The 20,361-nt window shown below is 43.1% G+C and overlaps 1 protein-coding gene across 1 annotated transcript in view; it reads left to right on the top strand.

The window, feature by feature from the left end:
• Positions 1-1,132: 1,132 nt before the first annotated feature.
• QSER1 (glutamine and serine rich 1) overlaps positions 1,133-20,361 on the top strand; it is an 84,923-nt gene continuing 65,694 nt past the window's right edge. The window contains exon 1 of the mRNA XM_028832510.2: positions 1,133-1,655. Within this exon, the coding sequence (XP_028688343.1) occupies positions 1,453-1,655 (203 nt within the window). The 5' untranslated portion in view covers positions 1,133-1,452. The remainder of the gene's footprint in view (positions 1,656-20,361) is intronic.

Here is a 20,361-nt window from a genome sequence, read left to right as displayed (position 1 = left end):
TACGGCTGTCTGATTTGCTTAAACCTTTACGTTAGGCTTATCTTGAGGGATAGATTTCTGTGCTAAGCACATAATAGGTGTTAAACCAATATTGATTTTTAAAAGGAGGTGGTCATTAAATCGAAACTTTACTGTTATTTTAACCTTTAAATTTATGGCTCTAGGGCCAAACGATGATTTGTACGATTCCCTAGTTTCACTACTCATGTGTTATTACAAGAAATACAAGTCTGCTATGCAACAGAAGAACCGCAAATAGTCATTAAATTACCGCACACCAAACAGCTTGGAAATCAGATAGGAAATGTTTGGAGAGAGAGTCCTGCTTAAGTTCCAAATCTCAAACAAAACCCCTCAACATCAGAGTGCATAGTGAGTTTAAATTTATTGTAATTAAAGTCATCCAGATGGCAGTTGGATTAATCAATGAAGAGGTGGTTGTCTATCTTGGGATAGAAGATTCTGAAACCCAGAGTGAGAAAAATCCTCAAGGTGGGGGTGGGGACAGTTAATAAGAGCCCTTGGGAAAGGCCCTTTCAGCAAGGATTGGAAAATAATACGTTTGAATTTGAATCTTTTTGAATATAAATCTCCCCTAACAGCAGGAAAAGGCTCCTCTAGCTCAGCAAGCTTTGGGGAGGGAGTAAGCGGAACTGTAAAAGAGCCCGCTCAGCTGTTTCTGGATTGGGGCGCAGAGAAAGAAATCGCGATCAGAGAACTAAGTACTGGAGTCCCTCAAAATAACCCGAAGAGTCAAATAGTGAGCTCCAAGCAAAGCATTGACCCGGCTACCCCTGCGCAGCGCCCTACGCTGGGTTCCGCTCCACTTCCCCTCCCCCGCGCGGGGCGATAGCCAGGCGCGGTCTCTTCCCCCGCGGGACGCGGCGAGTGCGGACACCTCCCTTCGGGGCTGCGAAGGGCGGGAAGTCTGCGGTTCGCGGGCTCCGGCCGGCGGGCGCCTCTCGGAGTCCCTGAAGTCGGCCGGGCCTGCGCCTCCTCGGCCTCAGCTGTCCCTCGCGAAGCGTCCGGCAGCGGCGGAGGCCTCGCGGCCGCCCGCCCGCCCCGCGAGCGGCAAGCGCGGGGCTCAGAGGGGAGGCGGGGCGAGGCCGCGGGGCGGAGGGGGGCGGGAGGTGCATCCTGGGAAATCCACCAACATGGGGCGCAGCGGCCGCCGCCGCCGCCGCCGCCGTCGCCGCGAGTCCCGGCCGCGGGTGCCTCCGCTTCCCTGACGCCCAGCTGGGGTCTCGCCGCCCGCCGCGGCCCGGGTCTTTGCGCCCCAGACTCGACAGCGCGCCCTTCTCCCGCCTGCTCGCCGGGGCCATGTGAGGAGGCAGCTCCCTCCGCCGCCGCCGCCTCCTCTTCCTCCCCCGCCCCCTCTCCCTGCCCGCCCCCCTCACACGGAGCCCTGGAGGATCCCCCGCTGCTGCCCGCCCTCCCTACGCCACCCCCACGATGGACAGGAACTACGCGACCTCGGGCTTCACCGAGCCGCCGCCGCCGCCCGCGCCCCCCGCCGCCCCCGCCCCCGCCAGTGCCGCGGCGCAGCCCCCCGCCCCAGCCTGGGCCTACGAACCCCGAGCCGCCGCCGCCGCCGCCAGCAGCAGCTGCAGCAGCGGCAGCTGTAGCAGCGGCAGCAGCCCCAGCCTCAAGGCCAGGTAGGGAGGGTGGGCGGCGGGGTCGCGGTGGACCAGGAAAGGCCGGGGATGCGTTTGGGGCCTTCGCTCGGTTGCAGCGCCGCCCAGAGGTCTGGGCCGGGCGGGGAGCCCTCCGCTCGCCCTCGCCCAGCTCGGGGGAGGCGGCTGATGACTCCTACGGGGTGGTCGCGGATGGGTGGGGGCACCCGGTGCAGGATTCGTGCCTGGGGACGGCGGGTGAAGGGAGAGCTGGGCGGGAGTCGTGGGGCTCAGTCACCTCTCGGGTCCTGGGCTCTCACATGGTGAAGTTTGGGCTCGTGGCTGAACTCGGGATCTGGGAGACCCAAGATTGGCGCCGGGGGTCCGAAGGGGGCGCCGGAGAGTTTGGGGCAGTGGCGATCCATTGTATTGGAACCTGGGTGGCCGACAATGCAGTCTTGGGGACCCCGGCGTGTGAGGGTTGCGGAGGCGGGAGAGGAGGAGTCGCGGAGCCGCGTCCCGGAGACACTGGGGGACCCAGGAGGGCTGGGCTACGGGAGAACCCCCGGGGCGCAGGGCAGAAGAGGGGGCCCGGCAGGGCGCGAACGCGGCTCCAGGGCCGGGTGACATATGTTTGCGCTGGTGGCCAAGATTTAGGCGATTTCTCTTCCACTCGTTCAAAGTTGCTCTTTGGTTTCCTCCCCTTTTAACAACAGCAGGAAGTAAGGAATCTTTCTGTGCTTCGGGGTGACGGAGAGTTGGGAAGAAATGGGGCGAGGGTTGGGGTGGGGGTAGTGAAGGCCATAAAGGTTGAAGAACGAAAGCATGCTTCTCCATCTCGACCTCTAAAGTCCGGGTGCATTATGTAGCGCGAGGTTCAAGAGTTCATCTTTCCTGCAGCATGACCAAGGGAATCTAAAATGTTGACTCCTACTTGATATTTAAGCTCGCGGGAAATGTGTAGTATAGTAGTGCCACACTGTGAAACGGTCCCATTTGAATGATAACTGGAAGGCGTGGTCTGGTTTGGAGGATTGGTGAGCGGGGTGTTTTAAAGCCACCTCTCCCGAACAATACAGAATCTGGTAGGTGCAGCTTCTGATTACATGGACCAGGGAATCCTGGGTTGCTAATGACTTCATCCTCAGCTACCAACAGGAAGCTTCGTGGCTTTATGATCTCATCAGATTTCTTCATTATTTTTCACGACAGAAGTGAACTTTTGTTTTAAGTTTATACATTACCGTGTTCCAGGTTATCTTCTTTGTTTTTATGAAAGTTCCACGTTCATGATTGAGCATATAAGTGTGAAGAGTAGCTGGTCTTTGTCTTAGATTGTCCATTGGGATGATTGTGAAAGAATGAGAAAAATTTGCTTCAAGAATAGGGATATAAGCTTTCTCAGAAAATTTTAGGCCCTTTGTTTGAAAGACGTGGGAGTTAACAAAAATAATGTGATGTGCCAGTTTGGAGCTAAGTAATTAAATGCTGAAACCTTTCAGAAATAGCCATAATTTTGTGTTATATACAAGTAAGCCATTTTAAGGAGTTTTATGAAAGACGGTTGGCACTTCACCCGTTATTTCTTTTTGATGGTAATTTGACTATCCTTTTTCAAGTAGCTTTTTGCATTGACTAGGATAATTTACAAATTAAAATTACTTTCTCATCATTGAACAGCATGATAGGTATTTGTGCCACATTTTTTATGTTTTAAATGAAAAATATTTTATCAGGTAAATGAAACTGAAATACTACCTAGTTACTTCTGTTGGTAGAATACTTTTGAGGCAAGAAACTAAAATCTACTTGTCATATTTTCCAAATTTATTTATCAGAGTAACACGGAATGACTTCCCAAACACACTTGAAAACAGTGAGTAGATTCACTTGGCATACATAATGTAAAGGAGATTTATTTTCTGTTTACTGGAAGTTATTGAATCTTAAATGTTACCCCCCATGCCCTCTCCCCCTGCTTTTTTAAAAAATAAGGGGGGCGGGAATCAGCTAAAATACAGCATAGAAAATGCAGGTTTACCCCCCTCCCCCGCCAACCTGCTTTGTTAACATCTTGTATTGGGATCAGGCCATCTGTACAGAGTTACACACACTTCTGAATTATACCTCATTTTATTCCTCAAACTGTGCAAATATTCCTCTTTGATTTCAGTTATATCAACAATAGCAAATCTGAAATACGCCCTGTAAGTCTAAATATTCTACATTTCAGAAGCTTATTTATATTTTTATAGCATTTTAAAAAGCTTTTTCATAATGCACGTATCAGTTGAATGTTTTTGTTCCCCTTTGTGGCAGTTTCTTCTGAAGGTGCAAATGAGTACTAGTTGTGATGATGTAATATGGATGCTTATCCGTAAAGAATTAGCCTGTCTGACACCTTGTTTCCTGTAACCTATTCAGAAGCTGACAGATGGTAATGACATTCAGTTGTTGCCGACAGGGGTCTAACATCCTACTTTATGCCTTCTTGGTCTTGAAATACATCATTTTCATCAGTTTATGGGAAAGTACATGATAAAGAGCTTTTCATGAGTTTGAAACAATACTTTTTTTGAATACAACAGCTCTGTTAGTTATTAGGTAATTTTATGGTACTAACAGTTGAAAAATAGAGTGGGAAACTCGAGCATTTTACCTTAATTAGGGCTTACAGAGAGATTTGTGAATATTTCTCAGAGTACTTGCTAGGTACTTGGAAAGTGCAGGAATAAGGACTGGCCATATAAATCTTCATTTATTTGTGCTCTTTTCAGTTAGTTTTAGGAACTAAATGAACAAACGTGTCCTTTGCTGAACACCACGCAGTTGGAAATATCTTTTGGGGTGCAGTTTTGGATGTTGTAAATACCTTTGCGTGGCTTGGGAAGTAAGAAGGTCATCAGGAGTCTGCAGGTCCACTGCCCCATTCTGTACTTGATACTTTATCTTGTTCCCAACAGGAAGAGGCGGGCTGTTTTATGGTGATAATCGATGTGTTTGTATTTGAATATGCACCAGAAAGGGAATGGAAATATTTTGCATTTAAACAGTTTTATTTATTATTTATTTATTTATTTATTTATTTATTTATTTTTGCGATGGAATTTCACTCTTGTTGCCCAGGCTGGAGTGCATTGGCGTGATCTCAGCTCACTGCAGCCTCTGCCTCCTGGGTTCAAGCAATTCTTCTGCTTCAGCCTCCTGAGTAGCTGGGATTACAGGTGCCTGCCACCACGCCTGGCTAATTTTTGTATTTTTAGTAGAGTTGGGGTTTCACCACATTGGCTAGGATGGTAATTTTTGTATTTTTAGTGGAGATGGAGTTTCACTACCTTGGCCAGGCTGGTCTTGAACTCCTGACCTCAGGTATTTTGGCCCCCTAAAGTGCTGGGATTAGGTGTAAGCCACTGTGCCCGGCCTGTTTTTCACCTTTCTAACTTGAAATGATTTTTGGCACCGATTTTTAGAATTCCTAATGCAATTTTTTTTTAGTAGGATGTATAATGAGTATGATAAATACTCCTCTGAAAAACCAAAGTAATGATTAGCTCTTCTAAAACCTGTCAGTTTCTATATGATGGACATTTGTTTGATACATTTCAAATCTAGAGTTTTCCTCAAGGTTTTTGGAAAAAGGCCTTAAAGATCATAATTTGTAAGGAGTAAGAACAATCTCAAGTTAATGAAAGGTTATTTCAGACAAACTTCCACTGTTAGAGTTCAGAAAGTTTTTTCCCATGGAAACCATGTTGTAAGTAATAGTAGCTGTCATTTACCTCATGAGCAACTAATTTGTGCTAGCTGTTTTAAGTCACATATACATACACACATTCATTTATCAAAATTCATTATAAAAATCCTTTGAGGTAGGCATTCTTTTTACCATACTTTTATGGATGAGGAAACTGAGGGATAGAGACATGAAGTAATTTATACCTACAGCTACATAGCTAGTAAATAGTGGAGCTGTGATTGAAAACTGGGCATTGTGGATCTGGAGCCTGCGTGATGGCCAGTGTAACTACACTGCTTTATTGTAAGATGGTGGAATGCTGTAATCCACCTATATGTGAAAAGAGCTTCTGTGAGCTGTCCTGGAAACCTAAGCATCATTAATATCCTTATTTCAGTGTTCTTTGTCACTGTTGACCATTTCCTAGTTGAAATATATTCCTTTTCACTTCCATAGCACTGCACTTGCCTGGTTTTCCTCCTACTTTTCTGGCCCACTGCTTTTTCCTGTTCTTCACTGGTGTTTACTCCTCTTCTGTCTAATCTCTGCGTGTTACTGTTTCCTCAGGGCTTGGGATTGGTAAATTTCTTGTTCATTCCTTGCTTTCTCCTGAGGACTCACATCCATGTCCATGCTTTTAAATACTATCTCAGTGGAGATGCCCATGTTTGAGCAGACTCTTCTGAGGTCCTCAGACTCTTCTGAGAACCTGATCACATAACCAGCTACCTCTTTGACCTTTTACTTGAGCTTAATGATACGCTTTCCCAACCCATCACACCTCTGCTTCTCTAGTGAGGCCCATCTCAGTAAGTCATTAAGTCATACCTCTGTCCACCTAGTTGCCCAGGCCAGATGGTGGGAGTTGTGTGCTTAGTCACTAAAACCTACTGCTTTTGAATCTAATGTCTTGAAACTCTTTTGTATCCACTGCTCCAGCTGATCCAAGCCACCATTATTTTTCACTTGGACAACTGCTGTAGCTTCCTAATTTAGTCATCTTGGACCTTTTCTTTCCTCCCTTCAATTCATTCTTCTTAAACCATCCAGAGTGATTTTTAAAAACACACATCTACAAGTTTGCTCTTGGTCCTTTGCTTAAAGCCTTTCTATGGCTACTCCTACATATTAAGGTCACGTTTTTAAATATCCGTAATATGGTCAGGAGTGGTGTCTCACACCTGTAATCCCAGCACTTTGGGAGGCTGAGGTGGGAGTATTGCTTGAGCCCAGGTGTTTGAGACCAGCCTATGAGATGTGATGAAACCCTAGCTCTACAAAAAAATAAATAGAAAAAATTAGCCAAGCATGGTGGCTTGCGCCTGTGGTCCCAGCTACTCTGGAGGCTAAGGCGGGAGGATCGCTTGAGCCTGGGAGGTGGAAGTTGCAGTGAGCTGTGATGGTGCCACTGCACTTCAGCTTGAGCGACAGAGGGGGAACCTGTCTCTCTCTCTCTCTGTGTCTCACACACACACACACACACACACACACACACACACACACTGTATTGTGCTCTGTATGGCTCTGCATTTACTGACCTATTTTTTTTTAATTTATTTTCTTTTTTATTCTTGAGACACGGTCTAACTCTGCCGCCTAGGTTGGAGTAGAGTGGTATGAACACAGCTTACTGTAGCCTCGACCTCCTGGGCTCAAGTGATCCTCCCAAGTAGCTGGGACTACAGGCATGTGCCACCACACCTGGCCAATTTTAAAATTTTTTCTAGAGATGAGGTCTTGCTATGTTGACCAGGCTGGTCTGGAATTCCTGGCCTCAAGCAGTCTTCCTGCCTTAGCCTCCCAGGAGTGAGCCACCATGCTTAGCACTGGCCCATATTAAATTCTTTGAATCATCCTAAATTCCTTCTTACCTTAAAATTTTCATTCATCGTCTTTACCTTCACCTAGATAACTCTCACCCTATCCCCACCTCACACCCTGACTTCTTAAGGTATCTCATGTGAGAAACCTGCAGTATTTTCAACCCTCACTCCTTGTTGCTTTGTGCAATGGTGTATGTTTTCACAGAATATTTTATTTTACTTTCATATTCTTAGAAATATACCTATGTATTGTCTATGTAATATGTGTCTTCTTCAGAATGGAGGTTATTTGAGGAACCCTATCTGTTTTGCTGTTATATTTGTAGTACTTAGTATTTACTTTAATCCATGGTATATAGTTGGTGCTTAATACATGCTTATATCATGAAAGCCAGAACTCTGCTTCAGTGTGGGAATTAGAAGCCGCTTTCTTCCTGCTGCAGCCTCTACTGCCATTCCCCCTCTACCCTGTAATTGGGACCAAGATGAAGGGTAAGTTTGTGATTATCCTTGGTTAGCAGCGTGGGGATATGGGCTACTACTTGTTTCTTCCTTTCCTTGCTATGTTCTCTGGAACAATGAGTAGTAAAATATGTCTACCAAAACACAGCTTTCTTTCATTCATTAAACAAATATTTGAGTACCTACAATTGTTAAGGCAGTGTTGCCTGTATTTCCTTGAGTTACTATATTTCTGCAGTGAAAGCTTGAGAAATCAAGTGACAAGCATGCAATCACTCATTAAAATGTAGTGACTGTCTCTGAGTTTCTGTTTCTCAGCTAAGTTCTGCAGGGTGCCACAAAAATGAAGAAAACACTGTCTTGCCTCTTAAAGAACTTGTGATCTGGAGGGTGACAGGGCAATGCACTTGCTTCCTCTCCTTGGCTTCTAAATGTTGAAGTGCTCAGAAACTTGGAGTTCTGTCCTTTTTTCTTCTCTCTCCACTGACCCTAGGTGTAGTTGCCGTATATATGAGATGACTTTCAAATTTATATCTCTGGATTCATATCTAGCATCTGACATCTTTATTTGAATATTGAATAGGTGTTTCCAAAATGACACGTCCAAAACATGATTGTCACCCTGTCAACCTGGGCCTCCTCTAGCCTTCCCCACCTCAGTAATTATTATCACCATTTACTCCATTACTTATGTCCAGAAGGTTAGAGCCATCCATGATTCATTTCATTCCTTCCCATATCGAGTCCCTCAGCAAATCCTGTTGGTTCAGTCTCCATATCTTTAATTTCCTGCATGGATTATTGCAGTTGCCTCCTGTTGCTTTTCTTGCTTCCTTTTAGGCCTTCTATAATTTATTAAGTATGCAACAGCTAGAATTAACTTTTCAAAAGTATAAGTCAGGTAATGTCATTACCCTGCTTAGAACCTTCCAGTGTTAATCAGTAACATCCAATGACTTGGTCGGGTGTGGTGACTCATACCTGTAATCCCAGCACTTTGGGAGACTGAGGCAGGCAGATCACTTGAGGCCGGGAGTTTGAAACCAGCCTGGCCAACATGGTGAAACGCTGTCTCTACTAAAAATACAAAAATCAGCTGGGCATGATGGCAGGCGCCTGTAGTCCCAACTACTCGGGAGACTGAGGCAGGAGACTAGCTTGAACCCAGGTGGCGGAGATTGCAGTGAGCCAAGATGGCGCCTCTGCACTCCAGCCTGGGTGACAGAGCAAGACTCCTTCTTAAAAAAAAAAAAAAAGAAAAGAAAAAAGAAAGAAAAATCCAGTGACTTATCGTGGCCTACAAAGCCCTGCATGATCTAAGCCTCAGCTAATTTATCCAACTTCGTGTCATTCCCCTCCCACCACCATCCTTCAGCCATACTGGCTTTACTTCTGTTCCTGAAACATGCTAAGATTATTTCTGTCTTAGGACTTTTGCACTAGCTGTTCTCTTTAACTGAAGTTTTCTTTCCAGGTCTTTGCTTTGCTGCTTCTGCTTTTGCTGATAGTTAGGTCTTTTCCCACATGTTACCTTCTCAGAAAGGCTTTCTCTGACTGCCATGTCTAAAGTAACTGCACATCACTAACACATGATAATTTTACTTCCTCAGAGCATTCTCACTCTCTGGAGTAATTTTGTTGATTTATATGTATCATTTATTACCACCCTTTCCCGATACCACTAACCATCACTGATAGAATGCATGTTCCATGAGAACAGGAACTTCTTTGTCTTGTTCACATCTGTACAAGGCAGGTTAGTATAGTAGTTGATAACATAAGCTCTGGAGTCAGAATGTTTGAATTTATATTTTGACTCCGCCACTTGCAGTATGATCTTAGACAAGTTTCTTAACCTCTCTGTGCCTCAGTTTCCTTGTGTAAAATGACACTTTTCGAATTCTTGAAGATTAAATGGGAAAACTTAGAAAAGTATTTAGAGTGATGTCTAGCATATAGAATAGCATATAGATTATTAACTTTATTGTCAGCACTTAGAACAATGTCTAATGCATTGTGTCATTAAACATGCAATGAATGAATGAAATAACTATGCTATTAATACTTGTCAGACTATTCTTTTTCAAGAGGTACAAAAATACTTCAGGGACTTAGTGGGAAAATTATATTGAGTTCAGGGGGGATCATGGTAGCATTTGTCAGGTAGATTGCATACAAACTGATCTGAATTATTGCTAATGTTGCATAGTGGAATAAGGGATTAGTACAAAGAAGGAACTTCCAAGAACAAGTGTTCCAAGAGGGAGGAAATGGAATCTGCTGGCCAGTTATAGACTGGGCCTTGAACTGGCATAGCATCACTTCTGCAAGTGTGTTGGTCAAAGCAGTTCCTGGTCCATTACAGAATCGTCATGGGAGGGAAACTACACGAAGGTGTGATTCAAGGGGAGCTCAGCAGAGTAACACTGTGTCATAGAGCATTGGTACTAGATTGTAGAGGGCTTCTCATGACAGATCATGGAGTTTAGTCTCTCCACTCTAAAGGATAGGGAGTGGCCAGGTGTGGTGACTTGTGCCCATAATCCCGCACTTTGGGATGCCACGATGGGCTGATGGCTTGAGCTCAGGAGTTTGAGACCAGCCTGGGCAACATGGTGAAACCCCGTCTCTACAAAAATACAAAAATTAGCCTGGCGTGGTGGCATGCGCCTGTGGTCCCAGCTACTCAGGAGGCTGAGGTGGGAGGAGGAGCTACTCAGGAGGCTGAGGCTCAAGCCTGGGAGGTGGAGGCTACAGTCAGCCATGATCGTGCCACTGTTCTTCCGTGTGGGCAAAGGGAGTGAGACCTGTCTCAAAAAAACGACAAAAAAACCCACACAAAATCTCTGTTCTTGTGGAGTTTACATTCTTGGGTGAAGGAGGTGGGCAAGCAAATAATTGAGAAAATTTTCTCCTGGAGGAAGTGCACTTCCCTGTGATCTGAGGAAGCAGCAAGTGCAAATGTCCCGAGGCAAGAACAAGCCTGGCAGTTCCCTTCCCTGGCAGGATCTTACTGTAGCTCAGTGGTACTTCAGAACCACCTGGAGAGCTTGTTGAAACATAGGTTGCTGGGCCCAACTCCAGTTTCTGAATCCATAGGTCTTAGGTGGAGCTTAAGAATTTGCATTTCTAACAAGTTCGTAGGTAATTCTTATGCTGCTCATCCAGTGAGGAGATTTTGAGAACCACTGATCTGGATCTCGTCAGTGTTGGCTTCTTGACATTCTTATCTCTCCTTAAATATTGTCTCTTTACAAAGACCTTCCTTGACCAACAGATCTAAAGTCCCACCAGGTTTCCTTTGTTCTAACACTTCTGTTTTCCCTACAGTATGTGACCTTAGCTGACAAGACCAGAGAGCTGAGTTTAGGAGTCTGACTGGACATTTGTATAAAGACAATGGTGGAATCTCAGAGATAAGGTCTTTGGGGGTGAAGAATGAAAGTCTGAGAACTGAGCCTTTGCCGTTGTAGGTGATAGTGTCTATTACATGCCTACTATGTGCTGAGCACTGGCCTAATAATTTTATAGTGTTATTTCATTTAACTTCTCACAATAATTCTAGAATATAGGTACTATTGTTAGCCCATTTTATAGACAAGGAAACTCAAGCAAAGAGAGATTTATTAATTTGTCCAACATCACTGCTAGTAAGTGGCAGAGGCAAGATTTGAACCCAGGAGGTGTAACTTCAGAAACTGTGCTATTAATCATAAGCTTTCAGGGAAAAATCCTTTTGGGAAGTTGAGGGTATGGGATTAAATAGAATTGGCAAATGAAGTCAGAAAGAGGTTTAATGATAGAATACTTTGAAGAAGGATGTTGGGTCTTTGTGATTTAACATTGATGCTGGGAGGTTATATTTTCCATTTTTAAAAAAATTAGAATCATTTTCCCAGAGCGTACTTTTGCTAAAAGTTTTTGGAGAAAACGTGGGGACATGGGCTTATACCAAATTGAATAGTTGCCATAGGGATGGGTAGTTCAGAGATTTTAACTGACCTGAAGCACCTCTCATATTCTAGACACTGTTCTGGGGGCTTGGGATACATGTGAGAACAAAATCAAGTTCCTGAGGCGAATGGGGTGAGACAGTTGATTAAAAAATGAACATAACTGTACATTATCTAGTATGTTGGGAGGTGATACCAGAAAAAGAAAAGCAGAATAAGGAAGAATGGAATGTGGATGGGGGAGGCGTTTCTGATTTACAAACAAGGTGGACTGGGGAGGCTCATTGAAATGATATTTGAACAATGACTTGAAAGTGCTAACTTTTGAAATGAGAAGAAAAAATGTTACATTGGGAAACAGAGTGCTTCAGTAAGTTTTTTATTTGTTTGTTTGTGAGATACAGTCTTGCTGTGTCGCCCAGGCTGGAGTGCAGTGGCGCGATCTCAGTCCACTGCAACTGCAACCTCCACCCCTGGGATCAGGCAGTTCTCCTGCCTCAGCCTCCTGAGTAGTCGGGATTACAGATGCCCACCACCACACCCAGCTAATTTTTGTATTTTTAGTAGAGATGGTGTTTCACTGTGTTGGGCAGGCTGCTCTGGAACTCCTGACCTCAAGTGATCCACCCGCCTCGGCCTCCCAAAGTGCTGGGATTACGGGGATGAGCCACCATGCCCGGCCCCAATAAGTTTCTTTTGCCCCTAGTTGAAATGAGACTACAAGTTTTGTAAAAAAATTACCTGTTCCTTGGGTTAACTTGCTTACAGGAAATCTTATTTCTTTGTTTAATGTTTATCCCTGTTGCTGCTTCTGGTGGTTTAATTTCAGCCACATGCTAGGTGACTTTCTGTTACTAGGCTGCTACTAACACAGTTTCCTTACATTGACTCAGGCCAATCTAGCCGGGGCTTTCCAGTCTAGGCCTTTCTGCAGTCAAGGCAAGAGTAAGCATTTCTTTTTTTCTTTTTTTTTGGGGGGTGGGGGTGGGAAACAGAGTCTTGCTATGTCACCCAGGCTGGAGTGCAGTGGTGCGATCTCAGTTCACTGCAACCTCCAACTCCCAGGTTCAAGTGATTCTCTTGCCTTGGCCTCCTGTGTAGTTGGGATTACAGGCATGCACCACCACACTCAGCTAATTTTTGTGTTTTTAGTAGAGACGAGGTTTCACCATGCTGGCCAGGCTGGTCTCTAACTCCTGACCTCGTGATCCACCCACCTTGGCCTCCCAAAGTGCTGGGATTACAGGTGTGAGCCACCGCGCCCGGCCAGTAGTAAGCATTTCTTAATGTGCTAGCAGTGAATATGAGTATGTGTATGGATGTTGTATAATATGAAGAGGTAAATGAGAGGATGTGGGCCTGGTTTCAGTATATCCACTCGTTTTGCTTTTTTTTTTTTGCAGAACCATCTTCTCTTTTATCTTTGAATGAAACACACTGTTTTTTCACTGTTCCTTGAATGGTGTTAGGAATGCTCTTATCTACGGCCTTTGTGCTTTTTCCTGTGCCAGGACCACTTTTTCCTGAGATAATCTGCATAAGTTCCTCATGTTGATCAGTGGCCTCTCCTTAGTACCCTCAAAAGAATGGTATGCACTCCCATCACCGTCAACCCTGCTTAAGGTTTCTTCATAACGTTTATCAATCCTTGATATAAATACTTCTCTGTTCTTGTTTATTGTAGTCTCTGTCCTTTAGCTTGGGTGTTTTTTGACAGTAGAACTTCAGCTGTGTTTCCCCCCACTTGCCTGGCATATAATAACTGTTAAGTGAATATTGATTTAATAAAGAATATGTTTAATGGGGAATATTCTGCTTTTACTTGTCTAATATTTCAGAGTTTAAATTTGGCCTCTCTAAGTTAAAGACTCTTACCGTGTAGCTTCTCTATGTTGCTAGGCATGTAGGCATTTATGGGGTGTAACTAAACGTAAAATAATGAAATTTTCATATGGCCTAATGCCATCATTCTCATTACTGTGTGATCACTGATCCTGTTTAAGTAACTTGAGACCAGATTTGTCTGACCCAGTGAAGCAAACACAAATATGTGGATAAGCTAAAATACTTTTGCTTGGATCTGCTTAGATCAGATGGCTTAACATTTTAAAACATTTCTCATATTGAGCAAAACTGCAAGATGAACACTACTCTGGTAAAGCAGCTGGTACTATTTTCACTTAAACAGACATTAAACTACTTCAAGTCAGAGTTTGATTTGGCCAGAGCCACAAGGCACTGGTGGAATGAGGCCAGAGTACAAGTGTGAACCATTTGGAAGGATGGGAATTAAGTAGAACTGTGCCTATGCGGAAAACTCCAACTCCTCAAGAAACCCAAAACTTAGAGATGGTCTTTTGCTATTTGTTAATACCTTTGTATTACTTTTTTTTAAACAGCAGGTTTTTGACTCAAATCTGATCCTCTAACATGGTAATGATTAAAATTGTTTCTAAGACTCCTAAGTTGTGTTTTTTTTGGTTTGTTTGTTTTTTGTTGTTTTTTTTTTTGAGACGGAGTCTCGCCCTGTCGCCCAGGCTGGAATGCAGTGGTGCCATATCGGCTCACTGCAACCTCCGCCTCCCAGGTTCAAGCGATTCTCCGGCCCCAGCCTCCCAAGTAGCTGGGATTACAGGCGCACGCCACTACACCCAGCTAACTTTTGTATTTTCAGTAGAGACGGGGTTTCACTATGTTGGTTAGGCTGGTCTAGAACTCTTGACCTCGTGATCCGCCAGCCTCGGCCTCCCAAAGTGCGGGGATTACAGGTGTGAGCCACCGCGCCCAGCCCTAAGTTGTGTTTTAATAAGGCATAGGAGTTGAAGATTCCAAACTTGCTTTAAAAAGCTAATCTAGTATACCAGCTAATTAACCTTGATCTACTGGGCTGCCTTTTAAGAAGGTCATGTTAGCACCATCCTCATAGATATCAAGCATACTTCACAGTATGTCTACTATTTGCTCTTAATAGATATGCTTATTAGGGGAAATTTAAAAGATAGTAAACTTGTGTGTTATGACATTTGATTAATATGTTATAAAATCTTTTTTAGTGCATAACTTGTATTAAAATATATACGTCTCTAAAATTCATTATAATTTCTTTCTTTAACCTTTGTTGTGAATTCATAGTGCAGAACAAGAATTAGCCACCTTCAAGTTGATTTTCTCTACTATAAAAAAGACTATTTTTTAGTTTTTAGGGTTTTTTTTTTTTTAAGTTAAAAAAAATTGGGGCTGGGCACGGTGGCTCACCTGTAATCCCAGCACTTTGGGAGGTTGAGGTAGGTGGATCACCTGAGGTCAGGAGTTCAAGACCAGCCTGACTAATATGGTGAAACCCTGTCTCTACTAAAAATACAAAATTAGCCAGGTGTGGTGGCGCATGCCTGTAATCCCAGGTACTTGGGAGGCTGAGGCAGGAGAATCACTCGAACCTGGGAGGCAGAGGTTGCAGTGAGCCGAGATCGCACCACTGCACTCCAGCCAGGGCAACAAGAGCAAAACTCCGTTTTTTAAGAGACAGGGTCTTATCCTGTCATCTAGGCTAGAGTGCAGTGGCTCACTGCAACCTGAAGCTTCTGGGCTCAAGCGATCCTCCCACCTCAGCCTCCCAACTAGCTAGGACTACAGGTGTGTGCCACCATGCCTGGCTAAATTCGGGTTTGTTTTTGTTTTTGTTCATTGTAGAGATGGGGTCTTGCTATTTTCTCAGGGTAGTCTCAAACTTCTGGGCTTAAGTGACCCTCCTGCCTGACCCTTCCAAAGTGCTGGGATTATCAACATGAGCCACTGCACCTGGCCAACAACACTTTTATAGAAAATTTCAAACCAAACAAATTTAGAGAGAAAAGTATAATGAACCCCTGAGTATCCATTACCCACCTTCAACAATTTTAGCACATGGTGGGTCTTTCATGTATATCCCTACATACTTTCTCTCCCTACTCCCATGTATCATTTCAAAGCAAATTTCAGGCTATGTACCTCTTTCAACCGTAGTATGAAAGAGAACTCTGAAAGATAAATACTTAATTTTTTTTTTTTTTTTTTTGGAGACGGAGTGTTGCTGTGTCGCCCAGGCTGGAGTGCAATGGCACGATCTCGGCTCACTATAAGCTCCATCTCCTGGGTTCATGCCATTCTCCTGCCTCAGCCTCCTGAGTAGTTGGGACTACAGGCGCACACCACCATGCCTGGCTGATTTTTGTTGTATTTTTTAGTAGAGACAGAGTTTCACCATGTTAGCCAGGATGGTCTCGATCTCCTGACCTCATGATCCGCCCGCCTCGATCCCCCAAAGTGCTGGGATTACAGGCGTGAGCCACTGCGCCCAGCCAGAATTAAATTTTTTTTGACATAACTACAGTAGGTAGGATATTTTAAGGCAATCTGTACATATTTTATTGGTTTTAGTACTTGAAGTCAGTCTTCTAATATTATAGTACAATTGAAATAGTATAAGTAGTATAGTACAGTTACAACAGGATAAAATACTACCGGTTTTATTATTAAGTCTTTGGCTTACAAATTTGTGGAATTTTCTTAGGAAAACAGAAGCATCAAACTTTTTAAGCTTCTAGATGATTTCAGATTACTTTTCTAAAAGTTTGTAAGGAAAGAACAGCACATTGAGTATAAAATGAATAATGCAATTTTGGATTTTGGTTCACCTGAAAATATTCTTTTCTACCCTAAAATGTTATTAAATTCTTGTATTAAACCAAAGATGTGTAAACGTTTGTCTGTAAATCTAGTTCATATCCAGATGTGAATTGTGATAAATATATTTTTAGACAGATTTCCTTTATCTAATGCCAGAAATCATAGACTGTGTTAATAATAATACATAAAATCGTGATGTAGTGAAAAATTGGCTCTACAAGTTTCTCAAACAAGGGAGAAAATTTAATTTGGTAAATGAAAGACTAAGCCACAAACAAAAGGATACATTGAAAAAGCTGAAAAAAACATTTCATAGCACCCATACATTTGAATCATGGAAATATGAACTGTGTTACGTGTTGAGAAGTAACCAGCTATATGTTAGTTCATTTTTATTCATTCCTTTGTAGCCAAAATAAGAGACAACCATCCAGGCAAGGCTCATATAACCACTTTTGTCTATCTCTTAAATAAACATGCCTGGTATTTACAGGTAGTTAGTACATGCAAACACAAAATAATTTGCTTTGATGGATGTATTTCTTTTAAAAGAAAAGCATAGGCTGGGCATGGTGGCTCACGCCTGTAGTCCCAGCGCTTTGGGAGGCCAAGGCAGGCATGGATCTCTTGAGCCCAGGAGTTTGAGACCAGCTTGGGCAACATAGGGAGACCCTCGTCTCTACAAAAAATATATAATTAGCTGAGCATGGTGGCATGCACCTGGAGTCCCAGCTACTCAGGTAGCTGAGGCAGGAGAATCACTTGAGCCCAGGAAGTCAAGGCTCCAGTGAACTATGATCACCACTTTACTGCAGCCTGGGCAGCAAAATGAGACACTTTCTCAAAAGAAAAGAAAAGCATTACAAAAAAATATTGAAATATTGGAAATGGGGAAAACTTGGGACCTAAAAATCTTATCTTTGTTCAGAAGAAAGATTGATAATGCAAATGATGACAGAAATAGAAAAGGAAGATGATGAAATGCAATTTTGGAGTTGTCCAATCCAGGCCTTGGTGGCTGTTATCATGGATATAGCCAAGCATATGCCATATCACCATCACATTTCATTATTTCCCTGTGAAACAGCAGACAGAAATTCTTAGCTGCCTTGACTTTGCCAGTATTTTTCTTGCGCATGTGTTACAAATGCCAACATCTGTCTCTTTTTGTTGTGAATACTGTTTGGAACTGATATATAAGTTTTTTAACATACTCTGCCACCCCACTAGATAGGAAATTCCATACTACTAATTTGACCTTGCTTAGTGAAAACAAACATCTTCTGCTTAACCAAGTTGAGTGTATCATTTGTACAAAATAGGATTTTTGGTAAAGATCATTAATGATGTATATGGCCGAATAATATTTCACTGCATAGACACAGCATATTTTGTTTATCTGAACTCTTTTGATGGACATTTGGGTTGTTTCTACTTTTTGCTTATTGCAAATAATGCTGCTGTGGATATTTGCATGTAAGACTTTGTATGAACATGTTTCCTGGGTAGATATCTGGGAGTGGAACTGTTGCAAATTTATGTTTAACATTTTAAGGAATTGCCAAATTTCTCTCTCCTAAATTGGCTGTACCATTTTATATTCCCATCAGAAATATATGGGCCAGGCGCAGTGTCTCACGCCTGTAATCCCAGCACTTTGGGAGTCTGAGATGGGTGGATCACGTGAGGTCAGAAGTTCAAGACCAACCTGGCCAACAGAGCGAAACCTCATCTCTACAAAAAATATAAGAATTAGCTGGGCGTGGTGGTACACGCCTGTAGTCCCAGCTACTTGGGAGGCTGAGGCAGGGGAATCACTTGAACCCAGGAAGTGGAGGTTGAAGTGAGCTGAGATCGTGCCACTGCACTCCAGCCTGGGCGGCAGAGCAAGACTCCATCTCAAAAAATGAAAAGAAATACGTGGATGTTCCAATTTCCCCATGTCTGTGCCACACTTGTGATTGTCTTTTTTATTATTGCTCATTCATTTCTTGAAAAGTTTAGCATGTTTGACTCATCTGTCTCTTCTACCTCTATTTTCTCTAAAATTGGGTTCAAGGAAGGGAAGTATCTTTTATCAACAGCTTTATCGATTTGATGTTTTCACTGATTTTTTTTTAAACTAAAAGACGATGTGAGATTATTCAGCAGTTGGTAGCCAAGTTCATTGAACTCTAGGTCCTTTTTTTTGAGTCAGAGTTTTGTTCTTGTGGCCCAGGCTGGAGGGCAGTGGCACAGTCTTGGCTCACTGCAACCTCCGCCCCCCGGGTTCAAGCAGTTCTCCTGCCTCAGCATCCCAAGTAGCTGGGACTACAGACACACACCACCATGCCTGGCCAGTTTTTTTGTATTTTTAGTAGAGATGAGGTTGGTCAGGCTGGTCTTGAACTCCTGACCTCAGGTGATCCACCCACCTCGGCCTCCCAAAGTTCTGGGATTACAGGTGTGAGCCACTGCACCTGTCCTAACCTCTAGATCCTTTAACATTTATTTTAAAAGCAATTTCTCTTGAAACTTGGAGCTACTTGGGTAGTCATGTGTATATGGGGGGTGTGGTCATGACATTATAAGGTGTATTTTGATTTTAGGATTCCCTTGGTATTGATTTTAGTTTGGAAACTAAGGTAAGTTGTGTAGCGGGTAGCTATGTTTAAAAAATGTAATTTAGACACTCCCATGCTTAAAAATCCTTTGGTTTTCCATTGCAGTTGGAATGAAATCCAGACTGGTTGTGTCTACAAGGCTTTCCATGTCTGACCCTTAACTACTACCTTTCCACGGATCTCCTACTGCTCACCCACTTCCCTTAGTACACTCACAATATGCTGGTGTTCTTTCAGCTTCTCTGTGTTCCAGACTCTTCCCAATTCAGGCCTTTTCCTAACTGTTATTTCTCTTCCTTTGGTTTGGGGCAGGGCTTGCTTAAGATCCCTTCTTCAGGAGGCATTGCTGATCACTGTGTCCTTTCTCCCATAACGTCTGTATTTAGACTTTTTTCTTCTTTATTCATTTGATAGAGTTTATAATTGTTTTATTAGTTGGTTTCCTTTTATTTACCACCTTGCCTCACAACTAAACTGTAAGCTCTTCAAAGACTTATCCTGTCTTTTATTATATCCCCAGTGCCTTGCTTATTGCCTGGTACATAACATCTAGTATCTGTTGAATAAATTAATTTACCCTGCTCTGCCATATATTTGTTTTATTCTATTTTGTAAAATTGGCTGGACACTTGTATACTGTTTAATCCCCCATAGTTAACAACAGGTCATGATGGCAGGAACTTTGTCATTGTGTATACCTTTCACTCATGCCTTTTGCATGCATATACTCAGTAAAGACATATAGACTTAAGGTGAAATTTTCCCTTGAAAATAACATTGAGCATGTTGAAATGGATATGGTAGAAATGTTCTGCAGCTACACTGCCAATATAATGAGAAATTTTAAACAAAAACTTTAAGATCAAAGGTAAATAGAGTAAAACTCAGAATGGACATTTTAGATCTAGGCCATAAATTAGGATTTACAGGCACTTTCTTCTTCCTGTTCCCTGCCTTTTCCTACCTCCCTCATGCCACTGTTATAACTGCTTTCTTGTTCCAGTTGGCTTTTTCTGTTTTGGTCCTAGCCTTCTGGTCCACAGAACTTCGTAGTGCAAGGGGTTGTGGGAGGAGATAGTACAATGTAATAATTGTACAGGTAATGTATATGTAATATGTGTGTCATAGCTATGCTTGATTTATTATTATTGTCTCCTCAAACAGTTTCTCTAACTGTCTAACCTTATTGCAGCAGTTAGTCCTCCTTTCTTGAAACTTAAGTTCCTTTAATTTTTGGAGACATTCCTGGTTTTCCTCTCAAGTTTTTAGTTAAACTTTCTTATGGTTTCCTCTTCCTCTACCTGTCCCTTAAATCTGCATCTCAGGTAATTGAGTTTAAAAGGACCAAGTTATAACACGGACACAGGGAAGGGAACAACACACACCAGGGCCTGTTGCGGGGGGTGGGGAAAGAGGGGAGGGAACTTAGAGGATGGGTCAGTAGGTGCAGCAAACCACTATGGCATATGTATACCTATGTAACAAGCGTGTACGTTCTGCACATGT

The sequence above is a fragment of the Macaca mulatta genome, chromosome 14 (genome assembly GCF_049350105.2).
Source record: "Macaca mulatta isolate MMU2019108-1 chromosome 14, T2T-MMU8v2.0, whole genome shotgun sequence".
Classification (NCBI taxonomy): Eukaryota; Metazoa; Chordata; class Mammalia; order Primates; family Cercopithecidae; genus Macaca; species Macaca mulatta.
Note: the sequence above shows the minus strand (reverse complement) of the source record. Positions and strands in the feature narration are given on the sequence as shown.